We start from the raw sequence: 25,533 nt of genomic DNA, 5'->3' as shown, positions 1-25,533 counted from the left end.
CTACATCACCCAAGCAGGAAGTCCACTGTGTGCAGCTCACCCTGCACTAACACAAAAAACTTGAGCATGTCTAGCTCTGCTAAGCTTCCCAGTAAAGCAAGAAAAACATTTAAGCATCACAGAAAGGTGTTAAAAATAGCCCACCTTAACATATGTAACTAAAGAAACAAGGTTCCTGTAAATAATAATTTGCTAGTAATAGATTACATTCATATTCTGACAATCTCTGAAACTCACTTAGATAATACCGTTGATGATACAGTGGTAGCAATACATGGTTATGAGATCTAAAGAAAATACAGAAATGCCAAAGGTGGAGGTGTGGCTGTTTTTATATTCAGAACCAGATTCCTGTAAAGCTTAGACAGGATCTCATGTTAAATACTGTTGAAATAATATGGCTACAGGTTCATCTGTCTCACCTGAAGCCCATTCTGGTGGGAAGCTGCTATTGACCACCATGTGCTATCATTCTGTCACGGGTGAATAGGAGTGGAAGGTAGGAGTCAGGTGCAGAGAGCAGAGGGTTCAAGAAAAATAGGCAATTTATTCCAGCACAAACGGTCATGCCCAAACACAGGGGCGGAAAACACTGACAAACCCAAAACACAGGGCTGAACACACTGACCAACCCAAAACACAGGGCTGAACACACTGACCAACCCAAAACACAGGGCTGAACACACTGACCAACCCAAAACACAGGGCTGAACACACTGACCAACCCAAAACACAGGGCTGAACACACTGACCAACCCAAAACACAGGGCTGAACACACTGACCAACCCAAAACACAGGGCTGAACACACTGACCAACCCAAAACACAGGGTAAAACGGTCCGGAGCACAAAACCACAGCCAACACTAAACGTGAACACAAAATAATCCTGCACAAAATAGAGCGGGCCTAACAAGCTTTAATAGGCTAGAAAATCAAGAAAACACGAATAGGAACAGGTGCAACTAATAAGACTAAACTTACAGAAAAGGAAAAAGGGATCAGTGGCGGCTAGTAGGCCGGTGACGACGACCGCCGAGCACCGCCCGAACAGGCAGGGGAGCCAACTTCGGCGGGAGTCGTGACACGTTCAATATCTGGATAACATGCATGAACTGCTTGATAATAATGTATGTGATATCATTAGAGAGATATATTTTCTGGGTGATTTAAATGTTGACTGTCTTTCATCAGGCTGCCCACTCCACAGAGAGCTTCAAACTGTAACTAGGGCCTGCAACCTGGTTCAGGTTATCAATCAACTTACCAGGGTAGTTACAAACAGCACAGGAACGAAATCATCAACATGTATTGATCACATCTTTACTAATGCCTCAGAAATGAGTTTGAAAGCAGAATCCAAATCCATCGGATGTATTTATCACAATTTTGTAGCCCTATCTAGGAAAACCAACGTTTCTAAGGCTGGGCCTAATATAGTGTGTAAGAGGTCATACAATAAGTGTTGTAGTGATTCCTATGTTGTTTCTTTAAATAATATTTATGGTGTGTCGTGTTCTTATCCCAGTTACTAATAAGCATGCACTTATTATGAAAATGATGGTAAAAACTGTTACAATCTGTGGATTGATGAGGAATTTAAAAAGTCTATGGTTGAGAGAGAGAGATGAGGCAAAATAAACGGCAGATAGGTCTGGTTGTACAACCGATTGGCAATTGTACTGAAAATTGAGAAATCATGTGACTAAACTCAATAAAAAGAAGAAGAAACTACACTATGAAACAAAGATGGATGACATAAAGAATGATAGTAAAACGCTTCGGAGCACCTTAAATGAAATTTTGGGCAAAACGGCAAACTCCGCTCCATCATTCATTGAATCAGATGCCTCATTCATCACAAAACCCAATGACATCTACTTTAATAATTGTTTCATTGATAAGAATAGCAAACTTAGGCATGACATGCCAACAACAAACGCTGACACTACACATCCAAGTATATCTGATCAAATTATGAAGGACAAGCATTGTAATTTTGAATTCCGTAAAGTAAGTGTGGAAGAGGTGAAAAAAATATTGTTGTCTATCAACAATGACAAGCCACCGGGGTCTGACAACTTGGATGGAAAATAATAATAGCAGACTATATTTGCCACTCCTATTTGCCATATCTTCAATATAAGCCTACTAAAAAGTGTGTGCCCTCAGGCCTGGAAGGAAGCAAAAGTCATTCCCCTACCTAAGGATAGGAAAGCCCCCTTTTCTGGCTCAAATAGCCAGACAAATGTTGAAGATATGTGGTAGTAGAGTAGGGGCCTGAGGGCACAAACATAATATGTTGTGTAATGTGGGGCCTGATGTACAAATGTATCATAATTTTGCTGGACCCCAGGAAGAGTAGCTGCTGCCTTGGCTAATTGGGATCCGTAATAAATACAAATACAAATAATAGCATATAATAAGCACATCGTTTACGAAACAGAGCTGAGAACTCTCAATGCACAATGGGGTCCATTTATTAATATCCCATGTTTTTGTCTTTCCCCAAATCCCATTATCAGTAATGCAACGGGAAAATAGTTTTATACTTTTCATAGTTTAATATTTTTTAACACTAATTATTGCAGTTTGACCATCTCACCACCAGGGATGCTGCAGCACCCCTAACTCCCACAGCTATGGCCCTATAGGTTATTTATCCTAATGGCTGATGGTCGGTTTATTCTGTGTTATCCAACTTCAGAACCAGGCATGACCAAAATACTGGTAGTCTATGATTGTTTTCTAAAACTTAGAATTGGTGGGTGGCTGCTTACTCTGAGACCTGGCGCCAGTAAGATGGGCTGTTTATTCTAGTCATGTAACCCAGTGAACTGAGCTAAACTGACAGCTGCATTATTCATTTATGACTTTCTTGTGGTTCTCAAATGTATCCAGTGATCAGGATTGACATGCTGCTCAGAGATGAAATGGCTAGATTCTTCTAGAGGACAAGCAAATGACTGTTCTCATATTTACCTTTGAGAAACAAAATTAGAAGCCATAGATCTATCATGGGAGGTTTGTGTGGCCCCTGTGTCAGGTGACAGAGATAATGGCAGCCGCATTCTCTCAGAGGAGCATGTCCTCATGCACTCCTCTATCACAGAGAGATAACAAGGGGGCACTCTTCGGTCTGGTGCCCTATGAAGGCTACCGGATCTGGCTCCACGAGCAAATCTTCATAATTTATACTGAATATCCACACTGTCCTGCATCTATATAAGCTAATTCATCCAGTGATTACCAGCATACGCTGCTGGGCCCTCCTCTTCACATGGTACACATTGAAGCTCAGCAGGCGTTTGGACTTGTTTTATCATTTGTTTGGACTTATTGAATTGTGCTTGAAAAGGAAAGTTTCCTGCCGGGAGTGAAAGTGTGATTTTGAAGGTTGACTTACGCTGGAAACAGCGGGACTTTCATAAACAGGCTGGAAACAGCGGAACTTTCATTACCAGGCTGGAAAACAGCGGGACTTTTTTACCAGGCTGGAAAACAGCGAGACTTTCTTTACCAGGCTGGAAAACAGTGAGACTTTCTTTACCAGGCTGGAAAACAGCAGGACTTTCATTACCAGGCTAGAAACAGTGAGACTTTAATACCAGGCTGGAAAACAGTGAGACTTTCTTTACCAGGCTGGAAAACAGCAGGACTTTCATTACCATGCTGGAAAACAGTGGGACTTTCATTGCCAGGCTGGAAAACAGCAGGACTTTCTTTACCAGGCTGGAAAACAGCAGGACTTTCATTACCATGCTGGAAAACAGTGAGACTTTCTTTACCAGGCTGGAAAACAGCAGGACTTTCATTACCATGCTGGAAAACAGTGGGACTTTCATTGCCAGGCTGGAAAACAGCAGGACTTTCTTTACCAAGCTGGAAACAGTGGGGCTTTCATTACCAGGGCTATCTCTTGATATGACACACTTCACCATGCCTCTGTGGCACAAGAGGCTGGTGAGGGGAGTACGGCTCATAATAATGACTTGAATGAAGTGAATAGAATGGTATCAAACACAAGGAAAACGTGCTCTGTGGCTGGAATAGTGCTTCGGTTGTCACACAGACAACACCATATTATGATTTATTTGCTTTGATTTCCCATTCGGTTTCAGTTTGTATTAACTCTTTGAACAGACTCTTCAGAATAAATGACATCCCTTGACTGAGGCACTTACTGCAGTACATTTTGTACTGCACCACCCACAATGCAGCTGAGATGACAGCATCGTATTGTCGACACATGCAGGTGTGAAAACAGTCCTGAATCCTCAACATATTCTACTGGATGATTCATGCAATGCAGGCTCTCACTCAGTCTCTAGAATGTAAGGAATTCCTACTGTTGTTGAGATTCATAAAAGGTTGATGAGTTTATCAAGAGATACATGAGGCAGAACACAGCAGTACACGACTACCTCCTCCACTGTTTAGACTCCAGTCTCCAGTATGGAGAAAAATCTCAGCTAGCTAGAACCTGGTATATACAGACCGCCATAGGCAATGAATGTTCAAAAGCACCTCACATGAACGGGTCGATGAAAAGTGCATGTATAATAACATGGAAAGGCAATGGGAGGGAGTAGAAGTATGTAATTCACTCAGAGGAGGTAGGTGGGAGGAGCTATAGGAGGATGGGCTCATTGTAATGGCTGGAATGGAATTAAAGGAACGGAGTCAAACGTGGTTTTCATATGTTTGATTCCGTTCCATTTATCCAATTCCAGCCATTACAATGAGCCCATCCTCATATAGGGGTGGCAGGGTAGCCTAGTGGTTAGAGCGTTGGACTAGTAACCGGAAGGGTGCAAGTTCAAATCCCCGAGCTGACAAGGTACAAAAACTGTCGTTCTGCCCCTGAACAGGCAGTTGACCCACTGTTCCTAGGCCGTCATTGAAAATAAGAATTTGTTCTTAACTGACTTGCCTAGTTAAATAAAGGTAAAAATAAAATATAGCTCCTCCCACCAGCCTTCTCTGAATTGTTACAATCCAATTATTATTTTTCCCCCTGTTGGTAATGGTTCTGGATTTCCTTCATATATCTGATGTCATGTAATGGATAAATTCTGATCATTTTGTACAGTGTATAGTGCAGGCATTACTGTTGTTGGTGATTATCTGGATGGATCAGAGATGGACAGCACACTGGCAGATGTAGAAAGGCATATCAATATGGATGGCATACAGCAAAACACATTGACATTCAACCAAATACCCAAATAAAAGGGCACCCACTGATAAAGCCTGCCTTGTATGAGGTACTCTGGTGATGGGGTTATTGAATGTTTGAGTTGGCATGGCTTGGCAGGACTGGTAAAGTCCTCAAGGCAATCCATATGATGCATCGTTCACTGTGTGGACACGCAGTGCCTTCAGAAAGTATTCATACCCCTTGACTTATTCCACATTTTATTGTGCTACAGCCTGAATTCAAAATTGATTAAATATATTTTTCTATCACCCAACTACACACAATAACCTATAATGACAAAGTGAATCAACTTTAGAAGCTGTGAGTCCTTCTTGGTAAGTCTCTGAGAGCTTTCCACACCTGGATTGTGGAAAATTTTCCCATTTTATTATTTTCAAAAATGTTCAAGCTCTGTCAAATTTGTTGTTGATCATTGCTAGACAACAATTTCCAGGTCTTGCCATAGATTGTCAAGTAGATTTAAGTCAAGACTGTAACTCGGCCAGTCAGGAACATTCACTGTCTTCTTTGTGATCAACTTGTGTATATGTGATGTTTTATCTTATTGTCCTGTTGAAAGGTGAAATCATCTCCCAGTGTCTGGTGGAAAGAAGACTGAACCAGGTTTTCCTCTAGGATTTTTCCTGTGCTTAGCTCCATTCCGTTTATTTTTTTTTATCCTGAAACTCCCCAGTCATTAACGATTACAAGCATACCCATAACATGATGCAGCCCCCACTATGCCTGAAAATATGGAGAGTGGTACTCCGTAATGTGTTTTATTGGATTTGCCCCAAAACAACACTTTCTATTCAGAACATAAAGTGAATTGTTTTGCCAAATTGCTTGCAGTAGTACTTTAGTGCCTTGTTATTTAGTTTTGGAATATTTTTATCCGGTATAAGCTTCCTTCTTTTTCACTCTGTCATTTAGGTTAGTATTGTGGAGTAACTTCACTGTTGTTGATCCATCCTCAGTTTTCTGCCATCACAGCCATTAAACTCTGTAACTAACCTTTAAAGTCAAGTCAAATCAAATCAAATTGTATTTGTCACATACACATGGTTAGCACATATTAATGCGAGCGTAGCGAAATGCTTGTGCTTCTAGTTCCGACAATGCAGTAATACTAGTAATCTAACCTAACAATTTCACAACAACTACCTTATACACACACAAGTGTAAAGGGATGAAGAATATGTACATAAGATGGTCACCATTGGTCTCATGGTGAAATCCCTGAGCGGTTTCCTTCCTCTCCGAAAGGATCTCTATATCTTTGTAGTGACTGGGTGTATTGATACACCATCCAAAGTGTAATTAATAATTCACCATGCTCAAAGGGATATTCAAAGTATGCTTCTTTTATTTTTACCCATCTGCCCTTTGCGAGACATTGGAAAACCTCCCTGGTCATTGTGGTTGAATCTGTGTTTGAAATTCACTGCATTACAGATAATTTGGGGGTACAGAGATGATGTAGTCATTTAAAAATCATGTTAAACACTATTATTGCACACAGAGTTAGTCCATGCAACTTATTATGTGACTGAATTTATTTAGGCTTACCGTAACAAAGGGGTTAAAGACGTATTGATATTTCAGCTTTTCATTTTTATTAATTTGTAATATTTTTGAAAAGCATAATTCCACTTTGACATTATGGAGTATTGTGTGTAGGCCAGTGACAAAACATCTCAATTTAATCCATTTCAATTCCGCATGCAACAAAATGTGGGAAAAGAGGTTTGGATACCTTCTGAAGGCACACACAGTCAAGACATCACAATGGCAACAAGAAGTCAACGAATCAGGTTGATTACAATTGATTTTCTTATTCATACAGATTCCAAATGTTTCCTTGAAGAATTCAATTACTACTGTGTTAATGAAATGAAACAGGTTTCTCTGTTGTTTGTTATATTTAGAGTGTGGATGGATGTGGATGGATGCATGGATGGATGGATGGATGGATATGTGGATGGATGGATGGAGTCTGTTTTGCACTTCCTCTGGTGTGTGACTTCAGGGAGCATGTTGCTAATTTGAAATGTGAGGAAAAAAGGCTTTGGTTCTTCACATTTTATAAAGCTGTTCTTGGCAACCTCCAGCTTGTGTTGTAGACGCGGGTTCCGTTTAGTGCAGGAGTCAACAAATGACTCACCCTTGAATGTAGCCTAACATATTCAGAGATACTAGAGATGAGAGGCATGCCTTGCTAAGGGTGTCATTAAAGAGAAACCCTATACATCTTAAGCTAATGGATGAGGAAAGGGGTATTGCAGTATTAAACCAATTTTGTATGTTGGCGTACCCTCCGAGGTATGTCTGTGGCACACCCCGTTGTGACAGTATACCTCTTATCTTTGTAAAAGGTTGTTTTTTGTTCTACTACCATACACCTGTGCTTGTTTATGTTATCTCCTCACAACCACCCATAGTGTAAGCTGTATATTCTGAATACTGGAGTGGAGGCATAATGAACCCTAATTTATCAATGTAAATTAATCTCCAATGTTTCTCTGCCGATTGTGTCAAAGTTGTATTATCCTTGGTTGTTTATCATGAGATATTTAATTTGGTCTGGAGAGGACAGCTAACTGGTATTGGTCTATGCTAAAACCAAACAAACAAAGCAACAACTTTTGAGATATACAATGCTTTTTAGAGAAATAATTGTATATTTTTTTTTATGTGAACTTTATTTCACTAGGCAAGTCAGTTAAGAACAAATTCTTATTTACAATGAGAGCCTACCCCGGCCAAACCCGGACGATGCTGGGCCAATTGTGCGCCGCACTATGGAACTCCCAATCACAGCCAGATGTGACAGCCTGGAATTGAACCAGGGACTGTAGTGATGCCTCTTGCACTGAAATGCAGTGTCTTAGACTGCTGCGCAACCCGGGAGCACCCTGGGAGAAGAAAAATCTATTTGATGAATGTGGTGCCAGTGGAGGCATTTGCATTTCCAATCGTATCGCTCACACACTGGTGCAACAGAATTCCCTATTTATAGAGTGCAATGAATATGCTACAAATAGCAGTAAAGTCCGTAAGTTCCATATTCTAAGTTCCATCTTCTAAGTTCCATCTTCTATTTATTTCTGGTGTTACTGGCAAAGGATTACAAACGCCCACTTAATATTGACAATGCCGTTAAGAGAGCTATGATGCAGGAGCTTTGTCTGAGTCGCAAGAATAACAAGGTATATTTCTTTACTTTTCATCTCCAATGTAGACCGAGCAGACAGGAAGCAAGGTTTTAAACTTGGGAAGACCGCCAAGCATTTTCTGTAAGCAGCTATTACTCTGCAGATTCAATTGATGATACAGGGATTAGGGTGGATACTGTACACATTTTGAGCAGGACCCATGATTGAGCCAGACTGGTAGCTATAACAGCATAGCTTCTGTAACCAAATTACCAAATGAGTACATCTGGGATTGGGAAACCTGTTGTCTTTTTTTTATGACAGACTGCTGTTATTTGAACTGTTTCTCCAGACTACTGTCTTGTAAGAGTTATATCCCAGTTCTAATGGAGTTGAGCCTTCAATACACCTGTATTTAATGTGAGTGGTCTGGTGACATTTCCACAGGCAGGAGAGAGGGCAACATTATCAGACCCACCATCTGGGGCTGCTGGGATATGGAAGCCAAGCTGTCATTCTCGTCCAATGGGAGCGCTTTTGGCTCCAGTCTGGTATTCACCAGGGGCTAATCAGCCAGTAACCTCTGGTTTCTTTGCATAGTGACACACAGTGTTGGCTAATGATGAGTTCCATGTGGAGTAGCCTGTCACACAGAGGTGATGCAACCAGAAAGACTAATCAGGAGAGATTTGAATCAAAAGAGTGGCGACAGTACCATGTATGCCAACCTGAAACAAAATAACTAAATGTAGGCCTATCCCATATTTGCTAAATATGTTAAATATGTTTTTGAACAATAGTAGCATGGCTTCAGTATGTAAATAATATTCTTAACATAGCATTCACACTGATATAGGCCTACTGTAAAATGCATTTGTCTGAGTCATGCACATTCCAAACGTTGTTGATAAGCAAGATTATAAACTGGTTGGTTCGAGCCCTGAATGCTGATTGGCTGGCAGCTGTGGTAAATCAGACCGTATACCACAAAACATTTATTTTTAGTGCTCTATTTACATTTGTAACCAGTTTATAATAGCGATAAGGCATCTCAGGGGTTTGTGAAATATGGCCAATATACCACAGCTAAGGGCTGTGTCCAGGAACTCTGCGTTGCGTTGTACATAAGAATAGCCATTAGCCGTGGTATATTGGCCTTATTGCTTAATTAAAGCCCTAAGGAGGGTTGTACGCATATCCAAACTGAAAAAAAAATCACAACTTCACTTGAACTTCTTTAGTAACTCGATGTATGCAGGAAAATACACACTGGGATGACAATGACAGAGTAGTATAAACACACAGATTTAGGAGGAGGTCCTAGAGAGTTCCTCTTTTGATTGTCACACAAGACTGCCACTTGATTGGTTAATATAGAACGGTGGGTAGGCCATATGTATATAAATGACGTTTGTACATTAGACAGAAGACAATACTCATCATGTCTGTAAAATGTATCATACAGACAAAGCAATGTTCTGATAGTATGCAGGCTAACCATGGGATTTTTGGGGAAAAAGTCCAAAACAAGCCACAGGTGCCTAATAACGAACAACAATGTATTGTAGGTGTTGCAGAAACCAGACTGTAGTGCTTGGGAAATATTTAAGCAGAGATACATTTCCCCTGAGAAACTGCTCTGTGATCGAAAACCATATCAGTGTCTGTCATCACGTTTCAGTTAGCTGAGTCAGCCAACTGTCTTTCCTATATGTTGTCTTTGTTACTACTGTAAGTGTTATTGGTATGTGTTGTTTTCTCTAAGGCCTGATTGCCCCTGAGTATTAGTTGGTTATCAAATCAAAGTTTATTTGTTACGTGCGCCGAATAAAACAGGTGGTTACTGTGAAATGCTTACTTACAGGCTCTAACCAATAGTGCAAAAAAGGTATTAGGTGAACAATAGGTAAGTAAAGAAATAAAACAACAGTAAAAAGACAGGCTATATACAGTAACGAGGCTACATCAGGTAGGAATCTCTGAGACATTCTCTTTCAGTCATATCCAATACCAGGTGAATCAAACTCTGTTCTTCGAATGATGCTGTGTCTGCATGTATGTATTACAATTATACAGGTCAACAGTGTTTACCACTCCTGCTCCTGGGACATCAATGATTACACAGTGTAACTATGCAATAGACTAGAAACATTATTTAAGTCAAGGCTGATTTGTAATTCCTACATAGAGAAATAAAACAGTACACTACACTTCCCTTCATCTGTATTCATCTGAGGACACAGGATAGGTGTAGTATTTCAATAAGATACTTCATTTCAACCAGTGGAGAATGTGAAACGCTTTATTGAAAGTTCATGATCCAGGTGTTTATAAATACATAATTCATGCATTATAAATATTATAATTGTAAAAGTATATTATAAATACAAGTTCAATCTGTACTTCAATGCACATATGGTGTGCATTATAAAAAAGGGGAAGAAAGAGGAGGTGGTGAGAGGTATAGAGTATAGAAAAGGAAAGAGGTAAAAACAGAGGAGCAGGGAAGACAGCATATGATTCATGAATTACAGTGCTACCCTAATATTCTCTCAGTTCATCACAATGACATAGTGTCTCTAGCGGTGTCTCCTAACCAGCCTTGGGCTCCCAGACAGCCCGAAGGTTATCTTAAGAGCGGATGAGGACCGGGACTGGCTTCCTCTCTCACATCAAAACATACCTGCAGAAGAGAGACAGATGGATGGAGAGAGAACACGATTAAGCCTTGTTTTTTTTATTCTAACACTGTCAATCATCATAATCATCAGGAGGTGAAATGGAAAACTGACCTTGGATCATTAACTCTGGGACTACTACATCTCTATCTGTATTTCAATGTAAAGCCTCCCTTTAACTTCTTACGGCTAGGGGTTCTGCTAGCGGCAGAAATATAGATAAAATGTATCACTAACCTTTGATGATCTTCATCAGATGACACTCATAGGACATCATGTTACACAATACATGTATGTTTTGTTCGATAAAGTGCATGTTTATATCCAAAAATCTCAGTTTACATTGGTGCGTTACGTTCAGTAAGGTATTGCTTCCAAAACATCTGGTGATTTTGCAGAGAGCCACATCAATTTACAGAAATACTCATAATAAACATTGATAAAAGACACAAGTGTTTTTCACAGAATTAAAGATATACTTCTCCTTAACGCAACCGCTGTGTCAGATTTCAAAACATTTTAACGGAAAAAAACAAACCTTGCAATAGTACGGCGCTCAGACAACAAATCAAGCCAAACAGATATCCGCCATGTTGGAGTCAACAGAAGTCAGAAATAGCATTATAAATATTCACTTACCCTTGATGATCTTCATCAGAATGCACTCACAGGAATCCCAGTTCTACAATAAATGTTTGATTTGTTCGATAAAGTTCATCTTTATGTCCAAATACCTGCTTTATGTAACCGCGTTCAGCCCAGTAATCCAAATTCATGATTCCGTTACAGTCCGAAGAAACATGTCAAACGAAGTATAGAATCAACCTTTAGGATGTTCTTAACATACATCTTCAATAATGTTCCAACCGGAGAATTCCTTTGTCTTCAGAAATGCAATGGAACTCAAGCTAACTCTCACGTGAACGCGCATCAGAAGCTCATGGCACTCTGCCAGACCACTAACTCAAAGAGCCCTCATTCCCCCCTCCTTCACAGTAGAAGCATCAAACAAGGTTCTAAAGACTGTTGACATCTAGTAGAAGCCTTAGGAAGTGCAATTTGACCCCATAGACACTGTGTATTCGATAGGCCAAGAGTTGAAAAACTACAAACCTCAGATTTCCCACTTCCTGGTTGGATTTTTCTCAGGTTTTCGCCTGCCATATGAGTTCTGTTATACTCACAGACATCATTCAAACAATTTTAGAAACTTCAGTGTGTTTTCTATCCAAATAATAATTAGCATATATTAGCAACTGGGACTGAGTAGCAGGCAGTTTACTCTCGGAACGCTTTTCATCCAAACGTGAAAATGCTGCCCCCTATTCCAAACAGGTTTTAATAATACTCTCTGTATAATATAAGTATAATATCCCTTATAACAAATCATGATAACATTAGATAGATAGATAGATAGATAGATAGATAGATAGATAGATAGATAGATAGATAGATAGATAGATAGATAGATAGATAGATAGATAGATAGATGTGAATGTGTAGCATATGACAATAGCAGGATCATATCAAGGATAGTGTCACAAATTAATACATAAATACCACTTGCAGCTTGATGATGACTTGATCATTTGAATCAGCTGTGTAGTATTAAGGCAAAAACAGAAATGTGCCCCCCTTTGAATCCCCAGGACCAGGACTGAGAACCGCTGCTCTTCATTGGGACCTCTTAATCTGCATACAGGCTTTCACAGCTCTCTGTATCTGAGGACAGAAATCCTCACAAGAAATAGACTACACAAAAGTACCTGCTCTATCCAGATTAGTCTACATTGCCACATTCACAGCTGGGCCTGCTCTCCTCTCACCCTCCTCCAAAAAATACAAATATTTGCCATTATCAAGAGTTGCACTGGGGCTAAAACCATATCCTGCGTAGTGTGGAATGACTGCACCTAAAAAGGCTGGAGACTCATAACTAATCGAAGAGCATCCATGAATATGTCCTGACCAAAAGATGAAAAGTCAGTGTTAGGTTTCACTTGACGTTGCAGCACAGCAACATTGACCCCATTGTCAGTGTTTCAAGATTCCACATTATCATTACCTGTGAAGGCAGGTCCTTCACCTGCTGAATCTGGAATGCTCAAAATTAACAAATCTGTATTAGTGATGATACATATAAAGGAAGATCTGTCAAGCCATTCACAAGATTCAGGAGATGATTGTGGACTACAGGAAAAGGAGGACCGAGCACGCCCCCATTCTCATCGACAGGGCTGTAGTGGAGCAGGTTGAGAGCTTCAAGTTCCTTGGTGTCCACATCAACAACAAACTAGAATGGTCCAAACCCACCAACACAGTCGTGAAGAGGGCACGACAAAGCCTATTCCCCCTCAGGAAACTAAAAAGATTTGACATGGGTCCTGAGATCCTTAAAAGGTTCTACAGCTGCAACATCGAGAGCATCACTGCCTGCTACGGCAATTACTACTGCTCGGCCTCCGACCGCAAGGCACTACAGAGGGTAATGCGTACTGCCCAGTACATCACTGGGGCTAAGCTTCCTGCCATCCAGGACCTCTACACCAGGTATCAGAGGAAAGCCCTAAAAAATGTCAAAGGGCGGCAGGGTAGCCTAGTGGTTAGGGCGTTGGACTAGTAACTGGAAGGTTGCAAGTTCAAACCCCTGAGCTGACAAGGTACAAATCTGTCATTCTGCCCCTGAACAGGCAGTTAACCCACTGTTCCTAGGCTGTCATTGAAAATAAGAATTTGTTCTTAACTGACTTGCCTAGTTAAATAAAGGTTAAATTAAAAAAAAAAAAAAAAAAGACCTCAGGCACCCCAGTCATAGACTGTTCTCTCTACTAATGCATAGGAAGCGGTACCGGAGTGCCAAGTCTTGGACAAAAAGGCTTCTCAACAGTTTTTACCCCCAAGCAATAAGACTCCTGAACAGGTAATAGAATGGCTATCTGAACGATTTGCATTGTGTGCCCCCCAACCCCCTCTTTTACGCTGCTGCTACTCTCTGTTTATCATATATGCATAGTCACTTTAACTGCACATTCATGTACATACTACCTCAATTGGGCTGACCAACCAGTGCCCAATCCAAAATTTAAATCTAGAATCGGCTTCCTATTTCGCAACAAAGCATCGTTCACTCATGCTGCCAAACATACCCTCGTAAAACTGACCGTCCTACCGATCCTCGACTTCTTCGCGATGTCATTTATCAAATAGCCTCCAACACTCTACTCAGCAAATTGGATGCAGTCTATCACAGTGCCATCCGTTTTGTCACCTAAGCCCCATATACTACCCACCACTGAGACCTGTATGCTCTCGTTGGCTGGCCCTCGCTTCATACTCGTTGCCAAACCCACTGGCGCCAGGTCATCTACAAGTCTTTGCTAGGTAAAGCCCCACCTTATCTCAGCTCAATGGCCACCATAGCAGCACCCACCCGTAGCACTCGCTCCAGCAGGTATATTTCACTGATCACCCCCAAAGCCAATTCTTCCTTTGGCCGCCTCTCCTTCCTGTTCTCTGCTGCCAATGACTGGAACGAACTGCAAAAATCTCTGAAGCTGGAGACTCTTACCTCCCTCACTAGCTTTAAGCACCAGCTGTCAGAGCAGCTCACAGATCACTGCGCCTGTACATAGCTCATCTGTAAATAGCCCATCAATCTACCTCATCCCCATACTGTATTTATTAATTTATCTTGCTCCTTTGCACCCCAGTATCTCTACTTGCACATTCATCCTCTGCACATTCTACCATTCCAGTGTTTAATTGCTATATTGTAATTACTTCGTCACCATGGCCTATTTATTTCCTTACCTCTCTTATCCTACCTCATTTGCACATTCTGTATAGATTTTCCGACTGTATTATTGATTTTATGTTTGTTTACTCCATGTGTATCTCTGTGTTGTTGTATGTGTCGAACTGCTTTGCCTTATCTTGGCCAGGTCGCAGTTGCAAATGAGAACTTGTTCTCAACTATCCTACCTGGTTAAATAAAGGTGAAAAAAATAAAAATTGGCTATCTGCATTGTGTCCCACCACCCGCCAACCCCTCTTTTACGCTACTGCTACTCTCTTTTCATCATATATGCATAGTCACTATAACCATATATACATGTACATACTACCTCGATCAGCCTGACTAACCGGTGTCTGTATGTAACCTCGCTACTTTTATAGCCTCACTACTGTTTTTTTCACTGTCTTTTTACTGTTGTTTTATTTATTTCTTTACTTACCTATTCTTCTCCTAATAGAGCCTCTAAGTAAGCATTTCACTGTAAGCTGTTGTATTCGGCGCACGTGACAAATAAACTTTGATTTGATATCACACAGACACATACAGTACATCTGCATAGTGTGGCTCAGACACAGGTGTTTGGACCATTCCGATATGCCACAGCTGGTGAGGTGTCAGGTTTGCCTCTGTTCTTAAAGAGTGATTATTCCAACTCTCTGTGAAATGTTGCAGATCTGCCCGCAGATGAGGTAGGAACACATATCCCACACAGAAGAGGTGGATAGAATTTGACAGGTCAAGGTAGCCTTCTTCTTCCAAACTGTGCAGCAAGTTGTAGTACGGACAGCACTCCAAACATCTCTCCATAAGCGTTCCACTCTAACAGAGAGAAAGAAAAGGTTTTGTGGGGGGGAGGAACCTAATCTCCCCCATGAATCGTGAACACCGTGGTTATAGAAATGCAAGTTGTGTGTGCCTCTGTGAGTGGTTACTGATTGTATGTGACGCAGGCACCTATCTGAGTGTACCTGAAACATTTAAATATAGAGGGCTATGTGTCTCACCACTTGGTTATTGCATGGCTAACCCCCAGGGAATTCATGACTTGGCAGCAACAGGGGCTTGATAGTCCAGTGAAAATGGCTGAGTGTTTATGTGGTGTAAATCTTAAAATTAGCAGCTGACATGTTCATTTTTGTTTTAAATGAATGCACGTGAGACAGGTTCCATGTAGAACAAGACAGGCTGAGAGGAAGAGAGAAGAAGAACACAGAACAGTTTAATTACCTCTGGTTATGGACACTTTTGCCAGCAATCAAGCTTCCACGGCCTGTTCGTCAGACAGTGAACATACATCTGGCAATATCTACATTTTCGACCCCATGATCAGCTCGCACTCTGAAAGTAAAGAAAATAGATTCATTTTTTTTGTAGATATGCAAACAATAACTGAGGTATGACTGTTCATTGTAAAACGGGATACGCCAATACAGCACAGAAAGCAGGAGGTTTGATGAGGAGATGTCAAGGGATTGTATACAGAAAGTAACTCATTACAATATGCATAATACAAGCCATTATTTTTTTCATTCTACCGTATTATTACTATTATTATTATTATTAATATTTACCTTTAAGGACATCCATTTCTGCCGACTCCATCCACCAAATAATAAACAAATAATTGTGCACGAATTCAAATGAAACAAGCAGGGAGCAAGTTTCGAACCCTCAACCTTCTTGCCCGGAGTCCAGCTCGCAATCAACTGTGCACCAAAAGCATGCTCAAACCTCAGAGTCGATAGAGCACGTCCTCGTGGTAGCTTGCTACTCAATGTAATAAAGTAATGACTTTTCAAATAAGTTGCCTTACACATTATGTTGGATGACAATTTGTTAGCTACGCTGTACTTATGAACCACAGCATATCATTACAGCAGTATGCACCGGTATGTTAGCTATCTACCTAACGTTAGTAGTTATACTTGAAACTTGACAGTGTATTAACTATAGGCTATCTGACTACGCAACGTTTATTGACGTGATTATTCCCATCATTCTTAGCTGAGCTAAATGGTATAGTGATTGTACGTTCTCAATGGACATTCAGGTGCTTTCGTAAATTCGTTCTGGCTATCTACTCCGATTTCAGATCACTCTTGTCTGAGTGTACCAGAGCGCAGTGAAGAGGTGACTCCGGGATGCTGGTCTTCTAGGCAGAGTTGCAAAGAAAAAGGCATATCTCAGACTGGCCAATGAAAAGAAAAGATTATGATGGGCTAAATAGCACAGCCACTGGACAGAGGAACTCTGCCTAGAAGGCCTGCATCCCGGAGTTGTTAATGTTGAGACGGGTGTTTTGCACATACTATTTAATGATGCTGCCAGTTGAGGACTTGTGAGGTATCTGTTTCTCAAACTAGACACTCTAATGTACTTGTCCTGTTGCTCAGTTGTGCACCAGGGCCTCCCACTCCTCTTTCTATTCTGGTTAGAGACAGTTTACGCTGTTCTGTGAAAGGAGTAGTACACAGCTTTGTATGAGATCTTCAGTTTCTTGCAATTTCTCACATGGAATAGCCTTCATTTCTCAGAACAAGAATAGACTGACGCGTTTCAGAAGAAAGTTATCAAACCCACAAATGCTGATGCTCAGTTTTCAGCTATGCTAACATAATTGCAAAAGGGTTTGTGTGTGTGTATATGTATGTATGTATGTATGTATGTGTGTATGTGTGTATGTGTGTATGTGTGTATGTGTGTGTGTGTGTGTGTGTGTGTGTGTGTGTGTGTGTGTGTGTGTGTGTGTGTGTGTGTGTGTATATATATACATACACACACACACGCACGCTACCGTTCAAAAGTTTGAGGTCATTGAGAAATGTCCTTGTTATTTATATATATATATATATATACAGTTGAAGTCTGAAGTTTACATACACTTAGGTTGGAGTCATTAAAACTAGTTTTTCAACCACTCCACAAATGTCTTGTTAACAAACTATAGTTTTGGAAAGTCGGTTAGGATTTGTTTTTTTTGGGATCCGACTTCAACTGCATATACAGTTATACAGTTGATATATACAGTTATACAGTTGATATATAAAGTTATACAGTTGATATATACAGTTGAAGTCGGACGTTTACATCCAGCTTAGCCAAATATTTTAAACTCAGTTTTTCTCAATTCCTGACATTTAATCCTAATAAAAATGCTCTGTCTGTCATGCCCTGACCTTAGATTCTCTGTTTTTCTATATATTTTGGTTAGGTCAGGGTGTGACTAGGGTGGGTACTCTAGTTGTTGTATGTCTAAGGTTTTTGTCATCTATGGTTTTTGTATGTCTATGTTGGCCTAATATGGTTCCCAATCAGAGACAGCTGTTTATCGTTGTCTCTGATTGGAGATCATACTTAGGTAGCCATTTTCCCCATTGTTAGTTGTGTGATCTTGTCTATGATTAGTTGCCTGTCAGCACTAGTTTGTATAGCTTCATGTTGTGTTTGGTTGTTTGTTGTTCATTCATAAAAAGAGAATGTACTTGGTCCGATCCTTATGACGAACGTGACACTCTCTTAGGTCAGTTAGGATCACCACTTAATTTTAAGAACGTGAAATGTCAGAATAATAGTAAAGAGAATCATTTATTTCAGCTTTTATTTCTTTCATCATATTCCCAGTGGGTCAGAAGTTTACATACACTCAATTTGAATTTGGTATCATTGCCTTTAAATTGTTACACTTGGGTCAATTGTTTCGGGAAGCTTTCCGCAAGCTTCCCACAATAAGTTGAATTGTGGCCCATTCCTCCTGACAGAGCTGGTGTAACTGAGTCAGGTTTGTAGGCCTCCTTGCTCGCACATGCTTTTTCAGTTCTGCCCACAAATTTTCTATGGGATTGAGGTCAGAGCTTTGTGATGACCACTCCAATACCTTGACTTTATTGTCCTTAAGCCATTTTGCCACAACTTTGGAAGTATGTTTGGGGTCATTATCCATTTGGAAAACCCATTTGCAACCAAGCTATAACTGATGTCTTGAGATTTTGCTTCAATACATCCACATAATTTTTCTTCCTAATGAAGCCATCTATTTGGTGAAGTGCACCAGTCCCTCCTGCAACAAGGCACCTCCACAACATGATGCTGCCACTCCGTGCTTCACAGTTGGGATGGTGTTCTTCGGCTTGCAAGCCTCCCCCTTTTTCCTTCAAATATAATGATGGTCATTAGGTCCAAACAGTTCTATTTTTGTTTCATCAGACCAGAGGACATTTTTCCATGAAGTACGATCTTTGTCCCCATGTGCAGTTGCAAACTGTAATTTGGCTTTTTTGGGCGCTTTTGCAGCAGTGACTTCTTTCTTGCTGAGTGGCCTTTCAGGTTATGTCGACAGGACTCTTTTTACTGTGGATATAGATAGTTTTGTACCTGTTTCCTCCAGCATCTTCACAAGGTCCTTTGAAGTTCTGGGATTTATTTGCACTTTTCACACCAAAGTACGTTCATCTCTAGGAGTCAGAACGCGTGTCCTTTCTGAGTGGTATGATGGCTGTGTGGTCCCATGATGTTTAGTGTTGCGTACTATTGTTTGTACAGATGAACGTGGTACCTTCAGGCATTTGGAAATTGCTCCCAAGGATGAACAAGACTTGTGGAGGTCTACAATTTATCTTCTTTTTTATTTTCCCATGATGTCAAGCAAAGAGGCACTGAGTTTGAAGGTTGGCCTTGAAATACATCCACAAGTACACCTCCAATTGACTCAAAGGATTTCAATGAGCCTATCAGAAGCTTCTAAAGCCGTGATATAATTTTCTGTAATTTCCCAAGCTGTTTAAAGGCACAGTCAATTTAGTGGATGTTCTGACCCACTGAAATTGTGTTACAGTGAATTATCAGTGAAATAAATAATCTGTCTGTTAACAATTGTTAGAAAAATTAATTGTGTCATGCACAAAGTAGATGTCCTAACTGACTTGCCAAAACTATAGTTTGTTAACAAGAAATTTCTGGAGTGGTTGAAAAATGAGTTTTAATGACTCCAACCGAAGAGTATGTAAACTTCCGTCTTCAACTGTATATAGGGAAGGTGAGTATGATGATGGTGACAGGTTTACGCCATTATGAGCAGCCTGGTGACCTACAGCGCCGGAGAAGGATTAAACGTGACAGAAACCCCTTCATGCAATGGGCGTCGCTGATAATGAGTCCAAACTTTTCACAGAAGCTGGACAACAATAATGTCCAATATTAATAAAAAAATGTAACTTCTGCAGACTGTTTTGCTGCTCATGATATTTAATAAAATATTGGTGATATACATACTGTCTGGGCCAGCACTGGCTAAATCAATGTCATAACCAATTGCGTTACCTCTAAGATCAGATTTTGGTTGGTCTTAAATATCCCTACTTGCTCTGACTGAAATTGGTATATTGGTACAAGTTTTTAAGGACACCTAAAATATTTCCACCTCTCCCACCTCAGCGTATACGAGCTGATGTTTGACAGGTAAATTGCCATATTGACGTGCGTTTTTTGCTCCTCCTTTACCGCCAGCTGAAAATAGAACCCTCTGTGTTACTTCTCCTTTGAGCATTGATTTGAGAATTCTCACCACCTGTGAAAAATGACTTGAATTAATGAAGTGTGTGATAGTCATGTGATCTGTCGGTCTATAAGTAATCCTGCACATGTCAGCCCTCAGATCAGTTATCGCTACTTTCTCTCTCTCTCTCTGAACTGTTTTGCTGCTCGCTCTATTGACACATTATTGGATATAAAGTGATACAGTACAGCGCTGTGTTTCTCAATCACATGTATCGACCTACACTGTCTCGAATTCAGCCTGTGTCTGTAGCCTAATTGTCAACTGATACCTCAGCCGTGGCTCTGCCAGAACAGAGATGAGATGGACCAGTCTATTAATCCATGTGAGGTATCAGATGCTAGTCTATCTATCTATACCAACCGGAGGCATAGACACATTCTGTACTGGATTATACCCTTGTTCCTCTGGATCCTGGTGGAACTGAGGCATTATGGGAAGACAGGGGGCTAGACACGGGGTAGACGGGGTGGGGGGAAGACAGGGGGCTAGACACGGGGTAGACGGGGTGGGGGGTAGACAGGTGTAGATGGGTGGTAGACGGGGTGGGGGGTAGACAGGTGTAGATGGGTGGTAGACGGGGTGGGGGGTAGACGAGGAGGGGGTAGACAGGGGGCTAGACACGGGGGGTAGATGGGGTGGGGGTAGACGAGGAGGGGGTAGACAGATGTAGATGGGTGGTAGACGGGGTGGGGGGTAGACAGGTGTAGATGGGTGGTAGACGGGGTGGGGGGGTAGACGAGGAGGGGGTAGACAGGGGCTAGACACGGGGTAGACGGGGTGGGGGTAGACGAGGAGGGGTAGACAGATGTAGATGGGTGGTAGACGGGGTGGGGGGGGTAGACGAGGAGGGGGTAGACAGGGGGCTAGACACGGGGGTAGACGGGGTGGGGGGTAGACGAGGAGGGTGTAGACAGGTGTAGATGGGTGGTAGACAGTGTGGGGGGTAGACGAGGAGGGGGTAGATGGGTGGTAGACGGGATGGGGGTAGACAAGGAGGGGTAGACAGGTGTAGATGGGTGGTAGACGGTGTGGGGGGGTAGACGAGGAGGGTGTAGACAGGTGTAGATGGGTGGTAGACGGTGTGGGGGGTAGACGAGGAGGGTGTAGACAGGTGTAGATGGGTGGTATATGGGGTGGGGGGTAGACGAGGAGGGGGGTAGACAGGTGTAGATGAGGGGTAGACGGGGTAGGGGGTAGACAGGTGTAGATGGGTGGTAGACGGTGTGGGGGGTAGACGAGGAGGGGTGTAGACAGGTGTAGATGGGTGGTAGACGGGGTGGGGGGGTAGACAGGTGTAGATGGGTGGTAGACGGTGTGGGGGGTAGACGAGGAGGGGGTAGACAGGTGTAGATGGGTGGTAGACGGGGTGGGGGGGGACAGACGAGGAGGGGATAGACAGGTATAGATGGGTGGTAGACGGGGTGGGGGGTAGACGAGGAGGGGATAGACAGGTATAGATGGGTGGTAGACGGGGTGGGGGGTAGACGAGGGAGGAGGTAGACAGGTGTAGATGGGTGGTAGACGGGATGGGGGTAGACGAGGAGGTATGTGGGTGCATAGAGGAGCGCGCAGACATTGGGGTAGACTGGGGGTAGACTGGGGGTGGACAGGAGGGTAGACTGGGAGGTAGACTGGGGATGGACAGGGGGAGATGGGGGTGGACAGGGGGTAGACTGGGGGGTAGACTGGGGATGGACAGGTGGGGGAGACGGGGGTGAACAGGGGGTAGACTGGGGGTGGACAGGGGGTAGACTGGGGGTGGACAGGGGGAGATGGGGGTGAACAGGGGGGTAGACTGGGGGTGGACAGGGGGTAGACTGGGGGTGGACAGGGGGGGACGGGGGTAGACTGTGGATGGACAGGGGGTAGACGGGGGTGGACAGGGGGTAGACTGGGGGTGGACAGGGGGGGAGACGGGGGTGAACAGGGGGTAGACTGGGGGGGTGGACAGGGGGTAGACTGGGGGTGGACAGGGGGAAGACGGGGGTGGACAGGGGGTAGACTGGGGGTGGACAGGGGGTAGACTGGGGGTGAACAGGGGGGTGAGACGGGGGTGGACATGGGGGTAGACTGGGGGGGTAGACTGGGGATGGACAGGGGGGTAGACGGGGGTAGACTGGGGGGTAGACTGGGGGTGGACAGGGGGTAGACAGGGGTGGACAGGGGGTAGACTGGGGATGGACAGGGGAGACGGGGGTGGACAGGGGGGGACAGGGGGGTAGACTGGGGGTAGACTGGGGGTGGACGTGGGGGGGTAGACGGGGGTGGACAGGGGTGGACAGGGGGTAGACTGGGGGTGGACAGGGGTGGACTGGGGGTAGACTGGGGGTAGACTGGGGGTGGACAGGGGGTAGACTGGGGGTGGACAGAGGGGAGACTGGGGGTGGACAGGGGGTGGACAGGGGGGGGTGGACAGACTGGGGGTGGACAGGGGGTAGACTGGGGATGGACGGTTGGAGACGGGGGTGGACAGGGGGTAGACTGGGGATGGACGGTTGGAGACGGGGGGTGGACAGGGGGTTAGACTGGGGGTGGACAGGGGGGTAGACTGGGGGTGGACAGGGGTGGACAGGGGGTAGACTGGGGATGGACGGGTGGAGACGGGGGTGGACTGGGGGTGGACTGGGGGTGGACAGGGGGTAGACTGGGGATGGACAGGGGGTAGACTGGGGGTGGACAGGGGTGGACAGGGGGGTAGACTGGGGATGGACGGGTGGAGATGGGGGTGGACAGAAGGTGTAGACAGGAGGTAGACAGCACCTGCTGTGCCTAACACCCAGGAAGCTCCTTTGAGCGTCTAAGTCTCAGGGGGACAGTCTTTCTTTATACTTCCGTAGATATAATACTGAGACAGAGACACTTTCACCTTAACAGACAGTAGAGTGGTGTTCCTTCTGTTTAGTGTCAGTATTTAAACAGCTCTCCATCCTCCACTCCCACCATGCTGCTTAGACATTGTCAGGTGTACAGAGGCCTGAAACGGAGCAAAGAATATTGCAGTCTCATACGCTACAAATTGCTGTTTTGTGGAGCACAGTTTGTTTAGAACAAAGAGTTTGTAGGGAATACGGGCTAATGAGCAGCGTTAGGGATGGAAGTCAATTCAGGGGCATCTGTGTTATAAAAAGGTTTTGGATATTTTCAAGAGAGCAAGTTAGTTTTCAAATTCATCATCCACCATAGAGATCCACCGAAAAAGTGACAAAATATAGTGTGAAAAGTAGAATTAAGGTCAGTGTTTAGTGGATAGATTGGCATAGACTGTTCTCTCTGCTACCGCACGGCAAGCGGTACCGATGCACCAAGTCTGGAACCAACAGGACTCTGAACAGCTTCTACTCCGAAGCCAGAAGACACCTAAATAGTTAGTCCGGGTAGCTATTGGTTAACTATTTAACTATCTGTGTATTTTGACTCATCACACACACTGCTGCTACTGTTTATTATCTATCCTGTTGCCTAGTCACTTTATTCCTACCTATATTTGTTTTATCCTTTAACAGGGAAGACTTATTGAGACCTAGGTCTCTTTTACAAATGTGCCCTGTATAATACAACGTAAATATACACATTATACCCAAACGATATCCTATCTGTCTATCTATCAATATATCAATCTAATCTAAATACAAAAACCCAGTCATGGGAAGCACAAATAAAACATCACAAACCCTCCAGATAATCAGTTACATTCCTCCACCAATAAGTCCCTAATCAATACTTTAAATTGCCTGAACGGCACAAGAACACCAACTTGAAATATATTTTGAATTGTGTTCCAGCAACTCTGTACATTAAAACTTAAAGCAGATGACATATCTACCTCAGTTACCTCGTACCCAGGCACATCTACTCGGTACTGGTACCCCGTTTTTTTTCTATTGTTTCTACATTTTTTCCCTCTCTCTGCATTATTGGGAAGGGCCTGTGAGTAAGCATTTCACTGTTAGTCTACACCTGTTGTTTATGACGCATGTGACAAATTACATTTGATTTGATTTGACTAAATGAGATACGGGTCATTGTTTTACATGACAAAATATGTCCTTTATGGTCCTTGTTATTAATTGGTGTACAGCGTATAGGCCAAATAGGAAGGAGAGAGCTCACTGTGTGCATCTAAATGTGTTCACAGCCATCCATCTACCAGCATAACTGCATGATGGCACACCTTGGGGAACATAGGGGGGTGGAGGGAAGTGCTGCTTCTTTTCTTTTTATCCCAAACACAATCACTGATAACCCCAGCTATATTCTACTAGCCTGGAGGTATCAAGATGTCTCTGACTGTTGTGGGTTCTCACATCACACAGTGCTGCTACAGTATGCCCTAACAGGATCTGAGCTGGGCCTGTTGGTTTGGCTTTCTTTGTGTGTTTATGTCCTTTCTCTCAAATTGTGTGTGTGTGCACAAACACGCTTATGAGTGTGTGTGGTTTAAGATCTAAACCTCATCCACTTTGCATAGCGAGTTTGCCGTGGCACGATCACATTCATAGCTTGGAGAGATTTTAAATTATCCAAGGGCAAGGAGGCACTGAGCAGAGCAGTGCAGCTCTACAGGCAAACCATCCTTTGACAATAATTATTCCTGATTGACAGCCCAGCGTTTTATCTCAGTGGCAAAAACTAGATGGAGCCTATAAACAAAAACACTGTTCATAAAACAAGTATTATTATAAGTGAACTACCGATATTGTCTTTGTATTCAGGTACCTGTATGAGTTATGTCCTTACAGATTGCTTTACGTTTGCTGCTGTGGCATAACAGTTGTATTGCTTTACCCTTTCCACTGTACCAAGGTCTCATACTGCATGTGTTTTATATTTTGGTGTAATGGAGCAGGAGGTGAAAGACTAACCTGACATTTATGAGGATGTTGCCAAGCCCCTGGTTTGTGAGAAGGACATCAGGATCAAAGGTGGTGGCTTTGTGTGGAAGGGGCCCCATGATTCCCAGAGCCTGATGGATTGTGTGAGATTATATAAAAAGACATGGATGGATAGAGAGATATAAATAGATATATATCGATAGAGACACAAATAGATAGAGATTTATATATAAATAGATGGAGATATTAATAGATAGAGAGATAAGAGATAGATATAGATATCTATATAAATAGATGGAGATATTAATAGATAGAGAGA

General features: G+C 42.7%; 1 protein-coding gene across 1 annotated transcript; it reads right to left on the bottom strand.

Annotated features, from left to right (window-relative positions):
- Window positions 1-21,139: 21,139 nt before the first annotated feature.
- On the bottom strand, window positions 21,140-25,333 carry LOC135571384 (uncharacterized). The gene is made up of 2 exons (XM_065017383.1): window positions 25,245-25,333; window positions 21,140-23,048 (listed from the first exon to the last, which is right to left on the bottom strand). The coding sequence occupies exons 1-2, from the start codon at window positions 25,331-25,333 to the stop codon at window positions 21,140-21,142; spliced, it is 1,998 nt and encodes a 665-aa protein (XP_064873455.1).
- Between the last annotated feature and the right edge of the window lie 200 nt (window positions 25,334-25,533).

The sequence above is a fragment of the Oncorhynchus nerka genome, linkage group LG1 (genome assembly GCF_034236695.1).
Source record: "Oncorhynchus nerka isolate Pitt River linkage group LG1, Oner_Uvic_2.0, whole genome shotgun sequence".
Taxonomy (NCBI): domain Eukaryota; kingdom Metazoa; phylum Chordata; class Actinopteri; order Salmoniformes; family Salmonidae; genus Oncorhynchus; species Oncorhynchus nerka.
This window is presented reverse-complemented; position numbering and strand designations above follow the sequence as displayed.